Source organism: Ambystoma mexicanum, chromosome 8, assembly GCF_040938575.1.
Source record: "Ambystoma mexicanum isolate Mex_15411 chromosome 8, UKY_AmexF1_1, whole genome shotgun sequence".
NCBI lineage: Eukaryota > Metazoa > Chordata > Amphibia > Caudata > Ambystomatidae > Ambystoma > Ambystoma mexicanum.
This window is the reverse complement of record NC_090929.1, coordinates 1,101,370,756-1,101,393,232: the sequence shown is the minus strand read 5'-3', so window position 1 is coordinate 1,101,393,232 and position 22,477 is coordinate 1,101,370,756. Positions and strand designations below refer to the sequence as shown.

The following is a 22,477-nucleotide window of genomic DNA, read 5'->3' as shown; positions in this document are numbered from 1 at the left end:
GCTCTTAAGCTCATGTCGAGACAATAATGCTTATAGAAAGTAGATGTGGAGGCCCAAATAGCTGCCCTAGCAATGGACTCCCAGGGGACATTTCTGAAAAGCAAACCGCAGCTGCCTTACCCCGCACCAGGTGTGCATGAATACCCTTAGGAGGTTTCAGCCCTTGGACGGTGAAAGACTCCGTGATGCAGGTGGCGATCCACCTAGAAATAGTTGCCTTAGACGCCTGCCTGCCCTGAGGGTTACCGAAGGTTACAAAAAGCTGAGAAGAACTCCTAAACTCGAAAGTCCTGTCCAGGTAGAATTTAAGAGCTCTTCAGACATCAAGACAGTGTAGAACCCTCTGAGCCTCAGAGGCAGGGTTCGGAAAAAAGACCGGTAGGGAGATCGACTGATTCAGATGGAATTCCGTCACTACCTTCGGTAGAAAGGTCGGGTTTGTCCGAAGGACTACCTTGTCCTTGTGAAAGACCAAGAAAGGATGCTCCACCGACAATGCCTGGAGCTCGCTCACTCTCCTTGCTGACGTAACAGCGACCAAAAAGGACACTTTCCAAGACAGGTACTTGAGGTCCACCGTAGCCATTGGTTCAAAGGGTTTATGGCACAGCGCCGCCAGGACTACATTTAGGTCCCACGGCGGGTGTGGACTACGAAGTGCAGGGTAGAGGCGTGTCAACCCTGCAAAATGCCTCTTAACCACTGGGTTACTCAGAATAAGAGCACTGGTCTGTAGAAAGCTAAGCGGAAACCACTGAAAGGTAAGTTCTGCATGGCAGAACATGAACCCCTGACTCTGCCAGGGAGGACACGAAGGACAGCACCGTGTCAATCGTGGCCACCCTTGGATCCAACTTCTTCTCCAAACACCAGAGACAGAACCTGAGCCATTTACTCTTGTACTGAGATCTGGTTGAGAGTTTCCTGGCTGCCTGGATAATGTGCATGTTATCCGTAGACAAATTCCGATGCTCTAAAGACTTGAACTCTGGCACCATGCCACCAAGCTGAGCGATTGTGGGGAGGGGTGCCACATCTGCTGTTCCCCTTGGTGAAGAAGATCGCAAGTTACTGGTAACCTGATCGGCGGACACAGCGACAGGCGTTGAAGTTCTGAGAACCAAAACCTGGCCGGCCACCACGGAGCTATGAGTAGAAGGGAACAGTTCACTGAGTTCTTCAACTTCCAAATTGCACAGTGAACTAGAGGCAGAGGCGGGAAGGCGTAAGCTCTCATGTTGTGCCATGGAATCTCGAGAGCATCCCCCAGAGAGGAGGCTCCCAGCCCCCCTCTGGAGGCTTACTGAGGAAGCTTCTTGTTCACCGCCGTAGCGAAGAGGTCCACCTCCGGTGTGCCCCAATGCAAGAAAATCCATGAGAGGACCTCTGCCTTCAATTCCCACTCGTAGCTGACCACTGTCTGCCGGCTGAGGGAACCCGCTGTGACATTCAGCTGACCCGGGATGTGCACTGAAAGCAGCCAGCCATCATGAAGCACGGCCCACTCCCAAATCTGGATAGACAGGTCCACGAGGGGGCAGACTTCGTTCCCCTTGCTTGTTGATGTAATACATTGACACCACAATGTCCGTTCTTATGCGGACCACCTTGTTGACAATGAGCGGTCTGAACGCCCTGAGCGCTAGGAAGATCGCCAGAAGCTCCAGATGATTTATGTGGAGGAGCCTGTCCTGGGGCGACCAAAGGTCCGAGACCTGAAGAAGCGCCAACATCACACCCCACCCCAGAAGGGATGAGTGTCATGATCGTCACCGTGGGGACCAAGTCCTGAAACCCCCGCGCCCCCAGACAGGTTGCTGAGAGATGACCACCAATCCAGGTCCACTCATGGAATCTGGAATCATTATCTGCTTGGAATCCAAATCCACTGCCTGACACCATGAACTCCCAAGAGCCATCTGGGTCCTATCATTTTGAGACGAGGAAGAGCCAGTACACACAAGGCCCTGAGGCCCAGAAGCCTCTGGAACCACCAGGCCGACATGCTCTCCGACTGCGCAAACATCTGACATGTGGCTAACAGATCCGCCATTCTGTCCGTGGTCAGATACACTCTGCAGTCGATCATATTCCAACAAAAACCCAAGAAGATCAGGTCCTGTGAGACCGTCATGGAGGATTTTCGCCAGTTCACCGACAGCCCAAGATGGAACAGGAACTGAAGGAGAGACTGGAGATTGCCCGCTGCCGCCAGCGGACAAGGGCTGCGTAAGAGCCTATCGTCCAAATATGGATACACATGGATACCCTGGAGACGAAGATAGGCCGCAATCACCGACATCTTTGTGAAGACACGCGGTGCCGAGCTGAGGCCAAAAGGAAGCACCCGAAACTGGAAGTGCTCCTCTCCCGAAGAAGAGGTACCTCCTATGTGGATTCCAAATCAGGATATGCATGTACGCGTCCTGAAGATCCACAACGCTGAGCCAATCGCCCATCTGTAAGGAGGAACGATCTGACTGGGCATGATCATCTTGAATTTCTCTTGGGGTATGAAAAGACTGAACTGGGAAAGGTCTAGGATGGTGAGCAGGCCAGCCTGGTTGGGTTTGGGCACCGTAAACAGCCAGGAGTAGAAGCCCTCCCCTCGCTCCCCAAGGGGAACGGGTTCCACAGCTCTGAGGTCCAGAAGTTTCTGAAATTCGGCCTTGAGGGAGGGTGAGCCCGACAGCTGAAAAGGAGGGTTGAGGGATGGGATTGGGGGGGGGAGGTAAAGGTAAGCAGAAGCCAGCTCGAGCGACTGACTAGACCATCCGTCTTCTGTGATGGTCTGCCACGCCTCCAATGAGACGCAATGCGTCCTCCCACCGGGGTCTCGTGTGAGTGCGGAAAACCCACATTTGACAGGCTTATTGGTTGCGGTGCCATCTGAACCTGATGAGGAGGCTGAAGAGCAGGAGAAAAACCCTGTGCACTGTTGTCTACGGCGGTTATTCCCCACAGGAGTATCCACTCTGCGAGATTTGCGGTCGAGGAAGCCCCTAAAACCAGAGGAGGGTCGACTTTGAGACAACGGTCTCTGGGATTTGAAAGGAGCTTTGACCAGAACAGACAATGATTTAGCCGTCTGAGTGCTATCCTTGGTCTTGGTGAGCTCTACATCTGTAGTAGAATGAAAAAGCTCCTTACCATCGAATGGAAGGTCCAACACCTTGTCTTGCACTTCCTTAAAATATTTAGTGGCATGCAGCCACGCCTGCCGTGAGGTATCAACCCCCAGCATCAGGCGCTGAGGTGTCTACGTGATGACCCGCAGCCTCCAGGAGATCCTGGAGTCGGAAAGGCCTCCTTTGAAATCTTCCAACTTCTCGACCGGGATGTGCTCCTTAAACTCCGACAGACCTTTCCACATTCGCATGTAAACTCCCGCCAATATCAACTAAGCATTTGCCTGCCTGAGCTGCAAGGCTGAGTTGGCAAAGATTTTCCTCCCTAGGAAGTCAAGGAACTTGTCCTCCTTACCGAAGACCTGAGTAGCCGCCGTGGAAGAGGATGCTGCAGGTCAGGATTGCAACGTAGACGCAGCCACCACTGTGGCGGAGGGAGGCAGACAAGACGACAGGGCCACCTCTTCCGAAGAATGCAGCCTGTACCTTGCGTCAATCTTCTTATTGACAAAAAGTCCCGAGTGTGGCTTTTCCCAGACTCTTCGAACCTCGGCCAAAACGTCCTTCTGCAGGAACAGGCAGGTACGCTCCAAGGGAGACAGGGTGAATGCCCCAGAAAACACGCCCTCCTGCAGAGTGGGTGCCTCGGGCACCGGAACATCTAAGAAACTCATCATGTCCAGTACCCGGTCATGAAAAGCTCCGATAGAGCGGGGAAGGTCCTCGTTGTCCTGATCGCCTTGCGGATCATCTGACAGGTCAGCATCCTGCTGAGCCGTGTTAGGCACTGCCTTGTCCACTGGGGACAATGGAGGCACCACGGGCGAGGGAGGCACCGGCGGAACCACTACAAGAGGAACGGGTGGAGTCGGAGGTGGACATATCTCCTTGAAAAGCCCTTTGAAATATTCCCTCATGGGGTCGGTACGCATAAGCGCTTGAAATTTACCGAAAAAGGTGTCCTCCGGAGACTGTTTCGACACCTGAGGAGGCCTCTCATGAGGTGGACAAATCCAGGGACATAGCGGGCAAGGGTGCCACACAGGCCCCTCCACCGACGTATCCTCAAATCAAAGGTGCCACCCCGCAGGCAACTAAACATTGTTCGGAATAGGCATCCGGGCGTTCCAATCATAAACGTGCCGTTAAGGATGCACACAAGGGACTCTGGTGTAGGGCTTGGTCCCTTGGGTGAACCTAGAGGCCAATGGCGTAGTTGTAGGGGGGTAGCACCTAAAATGGCTGCCGCAGTCGTGGCGGAAACGGGTGCCATTTTGTCCTCATCTGAGGGGAACTGCGGCAAGTGAGGAAGTGAGGCAGGGGTCCCCATCGATGGATCAGGGGTCTTAACCTTAACATAAGGAACCTCGGCAGAGCCGGTACTATGAGGCCTGGAATGTTTTTTGTGACATACCAACCGCCAACTGAGCCTGCAAAGGACGGACCTCGGCACTGCCGGTAAAAGAAGAACTTTGCTTCTTTGCCCCCAACAGATCTGGTGTCACCACAAGAGCGGGAACGGTGAGCAACTGCTTTCACTGACAAGGCCTTGTCCGGCCTCTCAGAACTGTTGGTAGCTTTAGCCTCTGTACGAGGGACCTCGGACCCAGGCCCGGTAAAAGAATTTCCTGCGCGGGCCTCGAACATCCGTTCGGTAACAAGCCCAGCCAAGGCCTCGGGGCGCACGCCGGTTTTGTTTTTTGAGGGAAGCTGACAGAGGCCTCAGAGCGAACTCCGGTACCCCACGACTCAGTAGAACTGGGTCCACAAACAGCCCCCACAGAAGGGGCCTCGTAGCATACTCCGGTGTTCACAGGCCCCTTACGGAGACCCTCGGAGAAAACTCCGGTAGAATTATTCGGCCCAACGGGCACCTCAGGGCAAACCCCAGTAACAGAGCGATCAACGCCCCTCCCGGACCGAGAGGAACCTGGGAAGGTATCCCCCGGTTGGGGTGCTCTGAAAAGTAAAGAACTTACCGGGCGTTTTTTCTTCTCGTTGATGAACGCCTGAAAATGCGAAGGAGGAGTTAGTCGGAACACCTCCTCCCACCACTCCAACCGACGTTGAAGTGCCCGGACCGAAAGGGAGTCACAGTAAAAACAGGAGTCCCAACGGTGTTCCGGACCCAAAAACCCTAAAGAGGATGGGGATCCGCCCTCGCGAAGCGACAGTGACACCATGAACAATCTGGAAAGTCTCATTTGAAAGACAGACTATTAAACGAACGCTAGCGAGAGCCAGAGAGGAAAAAAGGGAAGAAAATCTTCTGAGGATGCAAGTGCGTCCGGCCCCGATCGTGCGGAGAAAGGACTGATGGGGGTGGAGCCAAGGTGGGCAGGGTTACGGGCGCGTGCCGGGCCCCGCGCAGGAAAGAGGGACACATTTTTGAAAAAAAATGTGGATGCTTTTTACAAAGTGCTCCGGTCCCGTCCCACAGGACAGAGAGATGTCCTATAATTATGGAGGAAAGGGACGAAGGAGTAAAATGCAATTATAAGTATGTCCAGTGAATTAGACCAGTCATGCTTTAAATATACTAGTGCATCTTTTATGCAAATTCCTAGACAATTATGTCAGATAGTACACTTGTACGTAAGCAGTTAGCATGAAAAGCCAAATGTAGCTCCTGGTAGTGGTTGATGTCAAGTTAAAAGGGGCTCTTGGCCAAGTGGCTACAATGCTGCTAGCAATTTCAAACGCAACACAGCAAAGTGAACGGGTGTGTAGACTAGTAAGCAGCAAAGTGTCAAACACTATACTGTGGGATAGTGAGCAACACGGGAAATTGAAGAATACTTTAGTGTGGTTAGCAGGCCCAGAGGTACTTTTAACAGATTTCTAGATTCATAACCTTAGATAACTAGCCACCAAGGAGGATCCTGGAATGCGCTTGCAAGATCATTTTGAACTAAATAAAATCCAAATTGATGACAATTTCGGAGTCATTCAAATATAGCATTATATCCCTGCAACTGCTTCTCCTTCTCGAAATGCTGTTATTTATTCTACATCAACGCTGTAACCATACGCCCAGCACCTGCCTGCCCAACCGTATCGAACCACCTCCACTATTCAGCCTAAGCCACATTTCTTCACCAAACCCCATGAGTGAACTAGGTGTCTGCAACCTTTGGCACTCCAGACGTTGGACTATAACTCCCATCAGCCCTAACCAACAGTGCATGGGAGTCAGTCCAAAAGATCTTGAGCCAGATTGCCAATAAGATCTTTATGCAATTTAACACCCTCCTTACGGCCCACTTCATGTACATTTGTGTAGGGCAAACCGCCCCATTTTCATGATCAGCCAACAAAACCTACTCACCCAAGTGTGCCCCAAACAATTCTGCTTGGTGTACACCCAACATTATTTGGAAGATCACTAGTCACAATAGATTATCCTGCTCTTCTGTTCACCAGTCCATAAATTGCCTCTTCTGCCCCAGATAGTAACCATTAACAGAACCTTGAAAAGTAATAAGCCAATTATTTTCTAGATCCAGGATTGCTTTCGGAGGTGGGTTGTAAGAAAAAGGATTCTGCCTCCATCACCATCGTGGCTGCACTGGTTTTTGCCTCAGCTTTCAACGTTGCCATCATAGCTGCTCACCTGTCTACCACTGGCTTCTCCTGTTCCTCCTCTGGGCTGGCACTTCCCAAGATCCGTTTACGAGCTTCAGCGTACTCCGCTTCTCTCTGAGCTAAGGACTTCACAGGAAATGCTGGCTTGTTGCCAGAGTTAGAGTTGTTGGCCAAACCGTTGCTTGTGGGTCTCTTCAAGATTCTGATCTGTGGGGGAGGTGCAGCATGGAGCGAGTCGTCCTGAATAACGATTGGGGTTTTAGAGGGAGGAGACTTCGACTTTCTAGCAATGAAAAGACAAGATACATGGAAGTAATTAAAACACTGCTTTTGGTACCTCAACAATCATGCTTTACTCATACCTGCTTTACAGAACTTCATTCACTATTACAAATGAACGGAACCATAACAGCATTCAATAAACTAAAGTGAAATGACTGAACCTAAATGGCTATGGGGGCTAGATAGTTTACTTTAACGTAGACCTTTCGTAGACCTATCAAAAAGGTTTGACCAGACATGATGGGGCAGCAAAAACTTTGCAAATTGGATGTAGCAACAGAAAGCATGCATAAAAAGCAACTCTTGACCTTCCCTTTTGCATGGAAACCAAGCCTGCATGCCATAACCAGGATTTTCTTACTACTACCCACATAAGATTAGGATCTAAGCAGAGGTTCTATTGATACATTAATTTTCAGTTTGGGCTTCCAATCGTACAGCTACATGGTAGGCGTCTCAATAGTGCAGTGGCTTAAGTCAGGATAGGCGTTAAGCAGTATACATGCAGTGTATAGACCAGCATGCTTCATGATAACAAAAACCTCCAAACTACAATTTTTTCAGCATGAGGCACCATTTCTTGCTGATTTGTGATATAATTCAAGGACCCAAACTAGGTTTTAGTTGCTTTCTGAACTGCTCTTTCAGGCAATTCTCTACTAGGGCTCTTGGTGCCCCATCTGAGGAAAGGCCTCTTAAAGTGATTCTTGCAAGCCCATGTTACTCATAGTTCCTCTCGTCAGCTTCTTAGTTTCTGCAATGGGCGTTTAGGAATGCAGATTCCAAAAGGCAACTTTGCAATCCACCAGTCGACCGCTCTACTGGAGAGCCCCTTCCTCTCCTCCTGCAAGAGAATTACATTCTTCTCCAACTCGGCTTGGTTTCTACAAGAGTGAGGCCTTAGTCTCACAAAATTGAGTACTCTAGATAGTTTCTCTTCCTTCGTGATTCAATCCACGTCAGCTTTAAAAGGTTACCTGAACATTAGTCTCCACCTTCCCTTCTGCCCTCACAAGCAGCAACACTTTGCATCCTCGACTCCCGTCTATCCTCCAAAACACAATCCTCTCATCACAAATGATTCAACCAACACAAACGACTTGGTAAAATAAGATCACTCCTCATTCACATCATTGAAAGTGGGCAATATCTTCCTACTTCACAAAAGTCTATTGTGCCTGAATCCGCAACTTAGCCCATTTCTAGAAAATTCAGTGAAATTACTACTCGTTACATTTGGTCATCATAGGCTGCCTTGCAAAGCCTGCATTGCTTCCAAAACATGCTGCATATCACCACTTTACATTAGCTCACTTTTTGAGAGAAATCTTGGCCAGAGGAGCATGTGGATATCCCTTTTCCTACTAAAGCTCTAAAGGCTAAGCAAAACAACCAAAATCACAACTAGCTCAATTCGTACATCTGTTTCACTGATTATACAAAAGCCTTTGACATAGTAAACCACCATATTTTGTGTGATAAAATGGAAATTTGGGTGCTACATCCTCAGGCTGGATTAATAAGTGGGCCTATGCAAGAAACAGTCTAAAGCAAAGGTGTACTCTAGCCCCAGTATTATGTAACATGGCGGATTTAGACAGTGAATTGGAGAAATGTACAAAAGCCCCACCTCTGATCAATTAACGACCTGTATTGCAGATTTATGTGGTTATGTCATTTTTATGGACCAAACTGTCATTGGACTACAGCTTAGTCTTTTGTACCAATGGTTTAATCATTAATAAAAATGAAGGTTACAACATTTAAAAATCATAGAAACCACCTCTGGAAATACAACTGGAATCTTGAGAAGGTTAATGTACTAAAATAGATTACATCATGGTGTGCAGATTAACATAATTAATTGCTTGCTGATTCAATAACAAACAAGACTACAGTGAAGTTCCAGGCAATTCAGTGCTTTATCCACAAAAAAGGTGGTCAATTCATTGAAGGTTTCTTGCAGTTGTACAAGTCCTGCATTGTACCATGCATTTCATATGGCCTGAAAATATTTAAAGCTGAGAAATGAAATGGTTAAGAAAATAAGGGAAACTTTGGAGGAAGGCTGTAGGTCTCCCAAACTGTGTGCCTGTTGAAGCAATTTGTACAGAATTGGGCATAATGACAGACTCAAAATGATTTCCAACTGGTTACTGTACTTTAAAATCTTTAATCAGCGTGATAATTGTATCTTATTCTTATTCTTATTTGGAAAATCAGGTAGATATTTTAGCTCCTCACCAAAGGCTAAAACCTTGGATTGATGAAATGTCTGCGTTCCTAAATGAGAATGGTTGTGCTCTTCCTGGCCTAGATAATTTAACATTGAAGGAGAGGTAAATTCAGAAAGACCACGATCTGAAACCGAAATTTGAGGCTTTGCAAACTGTGTGGAATGACAACATGTATGGTTATTCGAGGCAATCTTTTCTGATACGGTAGTCAATATTACACGATTTACTACGAGTCTTATATTTAATCAACTTGCTACCATGTCAAAATCAGGGTGTTTGGCACCAAATCCCTGTTGAGGAACAATTATGTAGACTATGTGGTTTAGCCTTTGAGGCCCTAAGGCATCTGTTGAACTACAAACTACTTGTAGAGATATACTTGAAGGGACATGATAAATTGGCTCATGATTTGTTTCACAAATAATGATCAGTTTTGGAATAGAATATATGCTGGTAATTTTGTGATCAACTTTTCTATTGATTCTATGCATCAAGACATTTTAAAAATAGTAACTTAAAGAGTATGCCAAGTTCATTAAAATTATTAGATCATTCAGTTTCTCATAAAATATGTTTTAATACGGTTTACAAATGTGATAGTAAGTAATGTATGTAATTTTGAGATTGGTGTTTTAATAACCTTTAACACATACAAACACTATTTTAAAAAAGCTCAGTTAAAAAAAAACAAATCGCAACTAGCTCAATCCCTTTTCACATTGACATATTTGAACAGTCAGCCTAACGACCTCTGCCCAATTCTCAAACTTCGCCCTTCATAAAACCTTTTAAACCTAGGTTTCATTTCACCATCTGCCAATTAACAGTTCCCATCAAATAATTTCCGTTTTGCCTACCCTACTCCAAAGTAACTACCAATAGTAGTCAGTGGTTGCAACACGTCTCCTCAGCAATAAGGTTTATATCTATTAAAATACCAAGAGACGTACAAGTAAAGAAGAAATGATGAATATGGATAATAAGTATACAGCCACCCGGCCCCTCAAGTTTGAGAAGGAACACAGGATAATTCAAAAAGAGGCTCAAGACCATCCTTTTCTCCTCCGACTTCTCTGTCGCACTTCCTCGCCAACTTATCAGACTGTGGCACCGACTGGTTGCTTGGTATCCTCAGAATCTCACTGGGCACCAGGCTCCTCCATGACCAGTCTTCCTTGCTCTGCCTTCCGGCCTACCGTGCTCTCAGGGACTGTAACTGTAACCCCTATAGCCCTCCTGCCTCTTTACACTTAACCAGAGCCACGCTGCACTTAATCAACCATGTTGCCCGAATTCCCCCACCCTCCGCACTTGTCGTTTTTGCACTTGCACAATCCCAATGTCACAAGGCCTAGTAGAATAGTTGGTCTTGTGGCACCTAGAATTACTTGTGTACAGGCTAGTTATAAATCATATCATGTGTACTGTTGTATGTGTACAAATGTGTGTCTGCATACCCCTCCAGCCACAACAGTGATCACACTACTCCTTGAAAACAAAACCTATGCAAAGTAAATTGAGATTATCCTCAAGTATTTTGACTTTTTGTACCAATGTCTTCATACAGAAATCAGTGGAACAATCACTCTGCAACTGATTAAGTCTGATTAAAGCTCCATAGGAGCTAGAGAACATGCAGGTCTACAGATCATGAGTAATCCAAGGCCAGATATCCCTCTTGCTACTACTTCAGCCAGGTGCCTCCAAAATCATTAGTCTGCAGTAGTCAGGGGACAGGTGCAGAAACGCCATGCTTTTTTCCCCCTTCAAAATTAAAGCATGCAACTGGTAATATACTTTAAGACATACGTGGAATAAATGCAAGCCCCGCTCTCCAGTCACTAACGGTCCTCTTCCGCTCTCCTCTGACGGATCAACCTCTTGCATAGTCATGGGCTCTGTGTCACGATGCATACCAGCACCACACATTCCCTTTCTTTCCCCACAATACTTCCACTGATAATTCTGCCGCCACTACTAATCAGCATAGTCGTCCAGGTAACATGGTCTCTTATAATTCCGACCCCCACCTTGAAGTGGCTGATACACGATTTTCAGTTCCTTCTAGGTGGTTCCAATCCCTCCACTCTGCCTGATGAGCAGGAAAAGGAAGAATCTACTCCTTCAGACAATCAATGCCATCACCATCACCCTTTCCATATTCCACACCCTTCCATCTTTCACCTACAGTACATGCTTGAAAACCTCAGTCACGTCAATGGGTCTACACCAGAACGACATCACCCGGCAACACCAGGCAATTTGACTGACCCAACCTCCCACCTGGGGAACATGGTGTCTCCTAAACCACCTGTTGTCCTGAGCAGCATTGTTTTCCAATTCACAATTCCTTATCCTCTCCCATTAATGACATCCCCCATCCAGCATGGAAAGACCTTTGTTGTACTCTTTTCTTCTACTGTATTCAAATCAGGAAAGGCTTGTGGTGTGATGTAAATCTATGGGCAACAATCGTCCACTTTACCACATCCTTACATTCTTTTCCATTGGACCATGCCCACCTGATAGCGTCCTTAAGTCTGTAATACCTTTCCACAATTCCATTAGTTTGGTGGTGTTAAAATGTCACTAGTCTTATGCACAACCGCTCTTTTCAAAATAAGTTTACATTTCTTTTGATTTAAATTTGGAACCTTTATCAGTGAGACCCAAACACGGGTAGACCTCCCGCACACACAATTCCTCCAAAAACGAAATTATGCTCTTTGTGGTGACACATGGAGTCACCCTCACCTCTGTCCATCTAGTCAAAACATCCACAACCACAATGCAGTACATCTGACATCCATCACTCCATATTGGTCCGAATACATCCATTGCTAATTTCTCCCACTGTCTTTCAGGTGTCAAATTCATGGGCCGTCCCTCACTCTCACATACGTCATCACGATTAGCACAAAGGATACAGTCCGCAAACTTTCTTCTCAATCTAAGGATCACAGGCCGGCCACCAATAACTGTTCCTTATGTGTTTCAGCTTCACAATCCCTCAATGGCCTTCATGACCATGATGAATAATTTTCTCAAGCGCCTGTAGTCTGGACACCCACCTTATCCTGCCAGATACTTTATCCAATCCCATCCCTTAGTTTGGAGTAGAAAAAAAGTTTGTGGTCAGTGTGTATTTCAAAATGTGGTGCCCCACTTCACTGCTAGAGCATCTTTCAATGGTTGCATAGGATCTCTCAGGCCCCTTCAATAAGCTAGATGCAAACACCATCACATACTCCTTCTTGCCCTCAACTTGCTAGAGCACAGCCCCCAATCCGACATTGGCATCTGTGGAAATCAATCTGTCCTCTTCTATACTTCTGCAATGCTGGTGCTAAAGCTCGTTTGACATATTGCAAATCCTTCCTTGCAGTTCATATTCCATGAGAACTGCAACTTTGATCGTAATAGAATCCTTTAGCAGCATGTGTGATCAGCAAAGCCCTTCATGAATTTGGCATAATATTCGGCCGTTCCTAAAAATTGATCTTTACAGATGGGTGCGGCCATTTGTTCTATTGCATTGACCAACTCCCTCTTTGGTGAAATGCCATCTTTGGAAATCACATGACCCAAATATTCAATTTCCTTCCTGTTAATTTTCTCCTTGCTGAATGTCAATCCCCACTACACATTTTGATAACATTTTCTGGTCTGTCGTGCTCCTTTGTCATTAGCATAAATTAGGAAATCCTCCCGGAAAAAAGATAACGCCATCTTCTCCAAATATTCTGTACATAACCATCTGAAAAACTGAGGCGGCTGAAACTAGACCAAACTGCATCCTACGATATTGAAATAGCCCTTCCGGAGAAATGAAAGCTACAAGATAACAGGATTCTTTGTGCTGTTTAATCTGGTGGTACGCTAAAGTAAGGCTGTCGAATTTGTTTCTGAAGGAACCATCATGGCAATTAACTCATGAATATTGGGAAGTGGATGTCTCTCCGGTAGGACATGTTTGTTTAATTGATGGAGATCCACACTGACCTTTCCTGGCCATTTCCGGACTACCACAAGAGGCAACACCGATTCCGCAGCATCAATACTTTCTCCAATACCTTCCGTCTCTAATTTGCTTAGTTCATTTTTTCACTTTTCCCCTCATGGATAGTGGCATGGCGCGTAGTTTTTGAGCCACTGGTTTGTACCCTTAACAGAATGATGTGTAAAGGCTTTCAGGCACCCAATTCCTTCTCTCAACATGTCCTCTTCCACCTCACCCTTTAGTTCCTTCCTCAATTGCAAATACTGCTTCATCAGCATTCGTATACAGTCATACTTTCAGAAGTCTTTGATGTGTCCAACTTAAGAGGATGCACCCTTTGTTACATAAACATCCTTCAGCATGTCCCTCTTTAAAAATCAAACGTCGCTTTGAAGCAGCCAATCGGCTCAAACTTCATCCCTCTATGCGATCTGTGGTTAGGTCTATCTCATGCAAATATTTAGGACCAATTTTGTTGTACACACTACATCTAGAATCAGTGCATTTAGCACCAGTCAGCCATCATAGTGATCAGAGATGCGTTAACTTGGACAATGGTAATTGAGCTGTCATATCTTCATCGCCAACGGCAGATACACATTCTTCTCAATCACCACTTCTCCAATCCAATTGGTGGAATCTTCGTCCCTACAACATTTCGCTATATGTCACCTGCATTTCCCGCATAATATTTTTAGTGCTTGGCATGATAAACTGTTGGCTAGTGGGGGGGGGGGGGCTGTTGCGCACATGAGTATGGCCGCCTAAACGAGCTACTCCATGATGGGGGAAGATCCTTAATAGCAACCTCTACGTGTTGGAGCAGCGTTTCATTCTGGAAATCCACAGACTGGTAGTCCAGGCACGTCCTGCCCGATTTGTGGCTCAGAGGTTTATTTTATTTGTATAGCGTTCCAAACCCGGAGGTAGAAGGGCGCTTAAGACGACGGTGACATGGTTGTGATACATACAGACTCCAATTACAGCAGTTTACAAGGTATACAGACATGTTAGAGCAAAGGCAGGGTACTCCCTTATTGGGAGGCTCTACAGTAATCGAGAACAACAATTTACAGAATTTACATAAATTTGAACCTATGGTGGGGTTACTCATTGTTTAGGAGCCATCTGGAAGGACGCGATAGTTTTAATGTGGAGAGGTAAGGTGTTCCAGAATTGGGAGGCAAGTACTGTGAAGCTAGCTCCACCAGCTCTTTTTAAGAGGAATCTGGGTACGAACAAGCAAAGGGCATTAGAGGATCTGGTGGTTCTAGTGGCGAGTTTCATGGAGAATTTGTTGGTGAGATAAGGTGGGGCTAAGTGGTTTAAGGCCTTGTATGTCAGGCAGATTTCAGGTCGATTTTTTGTCGGATGGAGAGCCATTTGCAGGATTTCCTGGCAGTGGAGAGGTGAGCTGTTCCTTTGTAATTACTCCCTTCGGAGTTGCGTACTGAATTCTGTGGCACCCTGTGACATGCTTCCATGGAGCGTGGTCTCTTGCTGACTCTAGCAGCGAGGCTTCAGGCCTGAGTGGGGCAGGATGCACCCGACCCGAAATATCATACCCTGAACTGCGACCCCTTGGACAGCTGGGCCACGAACACTCAGCCCCTACAGCAGGAGGCGCCTGCTCTGTCACCTGTGGGGACTCCTCAGGACTGCCTTCACTGGGGCTCCCATCCACAGCTTGCTGAGCCAGGACCAGAGCCCAGCAATGTCTTTAGGTTGCTTCCCAGCCCTGCTGGCCTGCAGTTAAAGCCCACGGAGCACATCACGACTCTGACCCCGCCCCCCTTATAGCATCCGCCGAGTCCTGCGGATTCCAACATCAGACTCAGGGACCACGCCGGAAAAGACCAGAATACAAGGCGCCACCTGCTCTCACAAGGTTCTTAGCCCCATTCGACGTAATGTAGTCTTCTATAGCGCCGGTAGCCCGCAGGCATCAGGGCGCATTAACAATACAGACGCAAACTATCTAGGGGACTTACATTTTTGAAATTGCAGATGATTCTCCTGTATTCTCAAAGCCAAAGGAAGAGCATTCCATCGCTCAGCTGCCTGTACTACAAAGGATCTGCCCATGGCTGATTTGAGTTTATATTTGTGTACTACTAGCAGGTTTTTTCCTGCTGAGCACAACTGTTTCTTCGGGGTATATGATACAAGACTCCTCTTCAGGTAATTCGGTGCTTTTCCGAAGAGGCATTTGTGCACAAGAGTTGGGGATTTAAACGTAATCCTCTTAGACTGAGCCAAAGGAGCGATCTTCTGGCCGTAGTATGGTCTCTTCTCATGAGATGTTCTACTAGCCTTACAACATCATTCTGAATGACTTGACAAGTATGCAGGTCTTTGGCGAGAACACCTATAAGAAGGGCATTGCCATAGTCAAGCATGGATAACACAACAGCCCTAGCGATGGTGGACATATTGTTTTCACTTAGGAAGGGTCTAATGGCCCTCACAAGCCGCAGGCTGTATTCTTTCGCAAGAGGTTTGCCTGTGCTTCTGAATTAACAGAAGAGTTCATTATGATTGTGGCCTCCTTTATCTGAAATGATTTGTACTCCCGCCCCCTTCCCCCCCAGTTTATCTAGAAGGCGACTGGACCCAAACAGCATGAGTTCTGTCTTAGATTTGTTGAGGCACATCCAATTGGATTGCATCCATTCATTGATTTTACTATATATTTGTCCAATCTTTACGCTGTCTATTCTATGTGATCCCTTTAGCTCCATTATAAACTACGTGTCATCTGCATAGTTGGTGAAAAAAAACTCCAGTTTCAACCAGAATGTCACACAGTGCACGCACGTACAAATTAAAGTGCATGGGCGAAGACTGGCACCCTGGGGCACACCAAATAGTATTAGGATGGCATCCGAAAAATTGTCTCCCCAATGAACTGTGGCTTGGCGATCTGTGAGAAAGGAGACTAACCACTTCAGTGCCATGTCAGAGCAGCCCACATTGTCTTTCAAAGCCTCGATCAGCAGTTCATGATCGACAACGTCAAATGCCGCACTGAGATCCAGCAGCATCAGAATCCCAATTTTACCCTTGTCCATAAGGCCTAGCATGTGTTTCTGAAGAGCCAACATGGCCGTTTCCATGCTGTGTGAAGCACTAAAACCAGACTGTGGGTGGTGTAGGGATGCATGGGTTTCCACATGATCCTGCAACTGCTGGGTGGCTATTTATCTAAGATTTTAAGTATGAAGTTGGTAATCAGCCGAAGGTTCCCTGAGTCCTTAGGATCCAAACCAACTTTCTTCACTAGAGGTGTAATGGTGACCTTAATTTCCTCGGGAACTATACCCTCTTTAAAAGGAGGCGTTGATAATTCTTAACAAATAGGACCAAATTGCTCTTTATTTTGAAGAATGTTGGGTGGTAATACATTTTACGCGCAGGACGTGGGCTTCATATGGCCGAGCACTTCCAATAACTGTTTCAGTTATGGGGGTGAAAGTGAAGGTCTCCTGTCCCATATTATTGATCTCCTTAGTGTAAATGTCCTGTTTTAGTTTATTTCTGACATCGGTTATGTTTTGCCTAGCTTTAGCTATTTTGGCGGAGAATACATTTTGCACGATGTCAGTCTTCTTTCGAAGGTGATAAGGGCGGAGTAAGATTATGCAGTTTCTCTACGCTCTTGAGTATTTCAAAGAGTTTGCTGGTCTTATTATCTGCTGCTTCAATTTCCACATTGAAGAAGTTGGCCTTGGCTAATCTTATCTTTATACGTATTAGCTGTTTTCCATCTCTCTATATTTTCAGTAGTCTTATCTAAGTGCCACTTCCTCTCAAGGGCTCTTTTTTCAATTTTAATAGTATCAATTTCCGTATTGTACCATTTTATGATTGCTAATTTTCCTAGCTAGCTTGGTTTTGAGTGGCACGATTTCCTCTACCAACTCTAGTATATGTGTGGTATATTTCTTGAGCATTACCTCACAACTATCATGCTCCTTAAAGGTGGCGAGTATTGTATCCAAGCGTGGCTGGATGGTCTATTGTCAAATTTTTCCAAATTTCTACTGGTGCCCTTAATGTGAGGATTGTATTTGATCGGGGGTGGTTTGGGGGGGAGCTGAAGTTCAATGTTCAGGGTGACTAAATAATGGTCTCTCCATATACATGGCTCTGACTTACATTTTTGATATTTAAGATTGGCTATAACCCAGTCCAGTTGATTCCCGTGGTGTGGTGGACACGTCATTTATGACCTTGAAGTCCAAGTTTAAGGCTTTCTCCAGGAAGATGGCTTCCTTATACTTTTCATTCCCGCGCCAATAGTTAAAATCACGTACTACCAGAGTAGATACATTGGTAGATCTCAGGTTGACTAATTGTGAGCAAAGTTAGTTTGAAAAATCAGAGCTCAGTGACAGGGGCCTATATACTACTATTAAATTAAGCAGCTGTTTATCCGTTTCATCTGGATGGTTTCACACCCATTGCAGTTGAAGGTGGCTTTGAACATCTTTAATGTTTCCTTGGCTATAATGGCAACCCCGAGTTCCCCCTCTGTTGACATAAATAATGTAACCCGGTGGGACAGATGTTTCACAGGTAGGACCTATGGGATCCTTAAGCCAAGTTTGTCACACAACATAAAATCGATGCCTTGTTCAAAGATTAATTCATTTATATTTTGTGCATGTTTGAAAAGTGAGCGGGTGTTTAACAAGCCCACTTTTAAGTTTTTATGAGGTACAATGGGCCTCGCTATCGCCTCCTCAATAAACTGGCTGTTACCAACGATTTTTATAACCTTATCCATTTGCGTCGCTGACTTCCGCACCTGTGCATTGTCTATACTATTATCCGTGTTTGCCATAGTGGGTCAGAACTAACAACGTGATCTAGAAAATGAAGAATTACCTTAATTTAGACGTAGAAGGTAGGAGAGCAGAGCACACCCGGAGCAAATGCATACATGCATACATATTGGTATGCATCTTCCTAACCCAGCAGCAGTTTTGCTCACCCCAATACCGAGCGAGAGACAATCTACGCACCACGTGCTGGCACCTTGGCGCTGGTCAGCACTGCACCGGTCACTACCTCTGCAATTTAGCCAGTCACACATCGACCCCCGGAACTTCTCAAATGCGCTCTGAGCCATTACAGCTTATGCATACCCACTACTGGCAGTCTCACTCCTGCAGGATTCGCCAGTCAATGCATTGCATCGATCGAGTTTGCAATCCGATTTGAATGGCGTTTTGATACCTGGCCTAACCTAGGGGAGCACCTGACCATTTACTTAGCTAATGTTGTGTGCACCTAATTAACTCTTCACTATGCAATAACAGCCTTCAACTTGACCCGTGGTATGCCGCCTGCTTGAGACTGGGTCACTAAACGCAGATAGCGGTGTGGTGGAGCTCATGTCCAACTGACTATTGGACACAAGACCTATCCACAACACTGCATTTCACCCGACCATATGGGGTAGGCCACAATTCACTCTGGTGCAATCTAGACTGGACCTCCAGGGCTTGGCCATTCACACGGATCAGGCCCGATGACCCTGCTCTGCCTTAGATAACGGACTGTCCCCACTGCTCTATAATATATAGCACGCACTGCCCCCCCCCCCTCTCCTCGGCCCATTGACTGCCTGCGTGCTCTACTTTTAATTACACCGAATCATTGAGGTTTCACCTCCACACCTAGCCTATCTTGCCTTGAACTCGCTTTGGGGAGTAGGTCCTTGCACCATACCATGCTCCTGTGAACTACAGTACTTCTGTGAAGCCAGCCGAAAAAGATTGGACTATCCATCACTGCACACAGCTATTTCTATCTCCCGGTATGCAGTACGACTCTGGTCATGTTCACCACGTCTTGTGGGGAGCAAAGGCGCTAATAAAAAGCAAAGCTCGATCAATAAGTACACGAAAGCTACGCCAAAACCAAATGATTCCACTCCCAAGTAGGAGGCACCTTAGTCAGTCCCCCCCACTCCGCCCCAACCCACTGAATCACAAAAGAGGTTTTACTACATGCAGGATGGACTCATTGCTCTACACTCAAAGCTGGACAACGTGAGTGACTATATGCCGGAACAAAGGCCATATGGAGAAAACTGATACTCAAGTGATGGAGGTGGAGACGAGGGTTGGGGCGGCTGAGGACGATATTGCCCTTCTGGCTGAGGTTTCCGCTCTGGCTGGTCATGTCCAAGATGTCAGCAAGAATGAGTACCTGGAATCGCACTCCAGGTGCAAGAATATTCGCATTGGTGTTCCGGAGGATAGTATTGAAGGTCCCATGGAAGACTATGTTGAGCACATTCTACTCTCACTGCTAGACTCCCCGAAACTATCCCCACAGTTAGCAATAGAAAGGGCCCACCACTCCCTAACAGCAAAACCCAGGCCTGGTGTTCCTCCCCGCCCAATCATAGCACGGGTGCTTAACTACCGGGACCGAGATTCCCTCCTTTGAGCGGCAAGAGCGATCTTTTCCTGAATTCCTGCAGAATTAATCTTTATCCAGACCTCTGTGGCGGTTCAACAGAAGCAGAAAACCTTCCTTGCCACCAAGAAACATCTGCAAGACCTGGGGGTGAAATATTCAATGCTGTACCCCGCTAAACTCAGAATTGAACACTCCAATCAAGTCTTCACCATTCCGGAGGCCTCCAAATTCATTGATGAGCACTTCCCAGGATAGCCGGAGGCAGACTCAGTCTTCACTTTTTAAGTTTGATCATCAATCCTGTATTTGGGACAGGGTCTGGATAGTCTATACCTCCACAGACCATTTTTTGTTAACGGATAAGCAGACATCAAGCTCTGCTCCACAAGTAATATTCCTTCATCTCTTACCTACTGTGTTCTATTGTGCACCATATAATGCCTCACTTCAGTCCTACAGCCGTTCCTGGCTGACGCACAGCCCGCCAGGCAATGCTGCCGTCTCCCGTTATAAGGGTAATGGTTCACTGGGTTTTCACCTCTCTGATTGGGGGACTGTTAAAAAAAAATAATAAAAAAAGGCTCGACAAGCAATGGAGAACCCAAGTGCCGGTATGTATTCAGGTTGTCGCTATTTGGTCAAGGCCCCCTATACGTGTGGCCCGTATATTATAGTTCACATGTTTGGGTCACTTGTTTATTGGTACCTCAGTGTCTTCTAGAAGGCGGATGATATCACATGTATGAGCTGGAATGTCAGGACTGGGTAATCACACTAAAGGCGCAAATTGCAGCTCTACATTGAGCGCCATTAAGTTAGTCTTCCTACAAGAAAAAAACACGCTCTTTCCAGTGGATGTGAAAGGTTTATAAAATTATGGGGTCCCAGTACTACTACAATGATTGTAATATACAGAATAGCAGAGTCATGATCTTGATTCAGAAGAGCCTTAAATTCCTTCATAAAGCAACTCACACAGACCCCTTGGGACGCCATGTGGTGGTTTTTGGGACCCTGCTGGGCAGAGAAGTCGTTCTGCTCAACATATATGGTCCGAACACCGATGATCCCGACTTTGACACACATCTCTCCTCCCTGTCCGGAGTATAGGGATACTCTGGGGTGGGGACTTCAACAGTATCTTGAACACAGACCTCGATAGATCAGGCTCCAAACCCCGCCAGCTCTCCAAGGCTGCCAGGACCGTCATTGAAGTGCAGTCCCAACTAAAATTGATGGATGGATGGATGGATGGATGGATGGATGCTGATCCACCCCGACTCCCGTGCATTCTCATTCTACTCTTCAGTGCACGATTCCCACTCACGTATTGACATATGGCTCAACTCAGATATGCTCATTAGAAACATTACCCAGATGTCCATTCGTCCCAGTACTTTCTCAGACCACTGCCCGGTCACCATCTCCCTCAGTTGGAACACCGCCAACCAGGGACTACGCTCAAGGAGGCTGAAACAGGATTCTCTTCTAAATACTGTTTTTGAATCCGAGTTGGGGTCCAGTATAGATGATTTTTTCTCACTGAACACTGGTCTGTGCAATCACAAGCCACCCTCCGAGAGGCATTCAAAGTCTATATTAGGGGCATGGCAATCTCAAAGGAGGCAGGGATTAAGGCAATCCGGAGAGCCATCGCAGAGTGAATCCAGACTCCCTACTCTAAGCCCAATACGCCTCCTACCAAATAGCCCACCACCCTTGCTGAAATAGGCACAACATTAGACACGTTCCGCACCCACGCCGAGCGGGAGCAGAAATTCCTCAAGGATCCCCAGTTTGCCCGAAGATACGGCGAGGGCGAGCGACCTAGCCGAGTCTTAGTTAGATTGATCCATTAGGAAAATTGAGCGCCCCCTATTCCTGCAGTTGAGGACCGACAGCACTTTGGCCCTTTCTTTGCAGGTTATAAATGACGAATTCCGTCTTTTCTATGAAACTGTCATTATTCCTGCCCCTCATGTCCCCAGCCCTCCAAGATGTCAGGCTGGAGCAAGGCCACGATCACCTACATGGCCCTCAAGAGCCTCTCCATCCCTCCAAAGACCCACTTGGAGTCAGACCTGGCGCTTGTGGCACCAGGCTCACTCACTCCCATAGGATAACATTGGGGATTGGACTTGTAGTGCATTGATGGGGACAAGATGGATGCCCCCACATATTTCGGTTCCCAGAACTGCATATGCAGTCTAGTCTTTTGGGTGTGGTTCAGCCCAGAGATACCCAGAGACTATTTAAGCCACGCCCAGGCTGAGAAACATGCTTTGTGTTTTCTGCACCTGCAGCGTGACTCACTGTGTTCGGATCGGTCTCCAGTAGGCCTGCATTTTTCTTCTGCGCTCAGCTCCTGCAAGAACAAGAACACCGTTAGGAACAGCCTTACCTTGTGGTGCTTCTGCCCATCATTCATTGCTTCTTCTGTTCTGCGGGCATCTTTGGCGGTGTCATTCCCATCGCGGCACGCCGCTTACTAAGGAAAAGGGGAAAGAACAGAAAAAAGGCATTAGTAATCATTCAGCAAATCTTTGAAGCTCGTACAGTCTTTAAAAATAAGCAAACGCTTACATGAATCCCAGTCGCTCTGGGGGAACTCTGTCTCCGGAACGTCTCATCCATCTGCAAGAGGGAAAAGACACTCCAGGTTAACGTGGAAACATCTAGAAACGCCGCAAACCGCGCTTACTCACTGTATTTCTTCATAACCGGCATCCACGCTGAAAACGTTGCGGCACCTAAGACAGAAAAAGAACTCCGTTCAATACAAATAAGAAAGGGGCGCATTGCGCTCACTC

The 22,477-nt window shown here is 46.7% G+C and overlaps 1 protein-coding gene across 2 annotated transcripts in view; it reads right to left on the bottom strand.

Annotated features, from left to right (window-relative positions):
• SZRD1 (SUZ RNA binding domain containing 1) overlaps positions 1 to 22,477 on the bottom strand; it is a 196,989-nt gene that overhangs the window by 8,847 nt on the left and 165,665 nt on the right. For both annotated transcript variants that reach the window (XM_069611113.1, XM_069611114.1), the window contains one exon: positions 6,742 to 6,996. In XM_069611113.1, the coding sequence (XP_069467214.1) occupies positions 6,742 to 6,996 (255 nt within the window). The remainder of the gene's footprint in view (positions 1 to 6,741; positions 6,997 to 22,477) is intronic.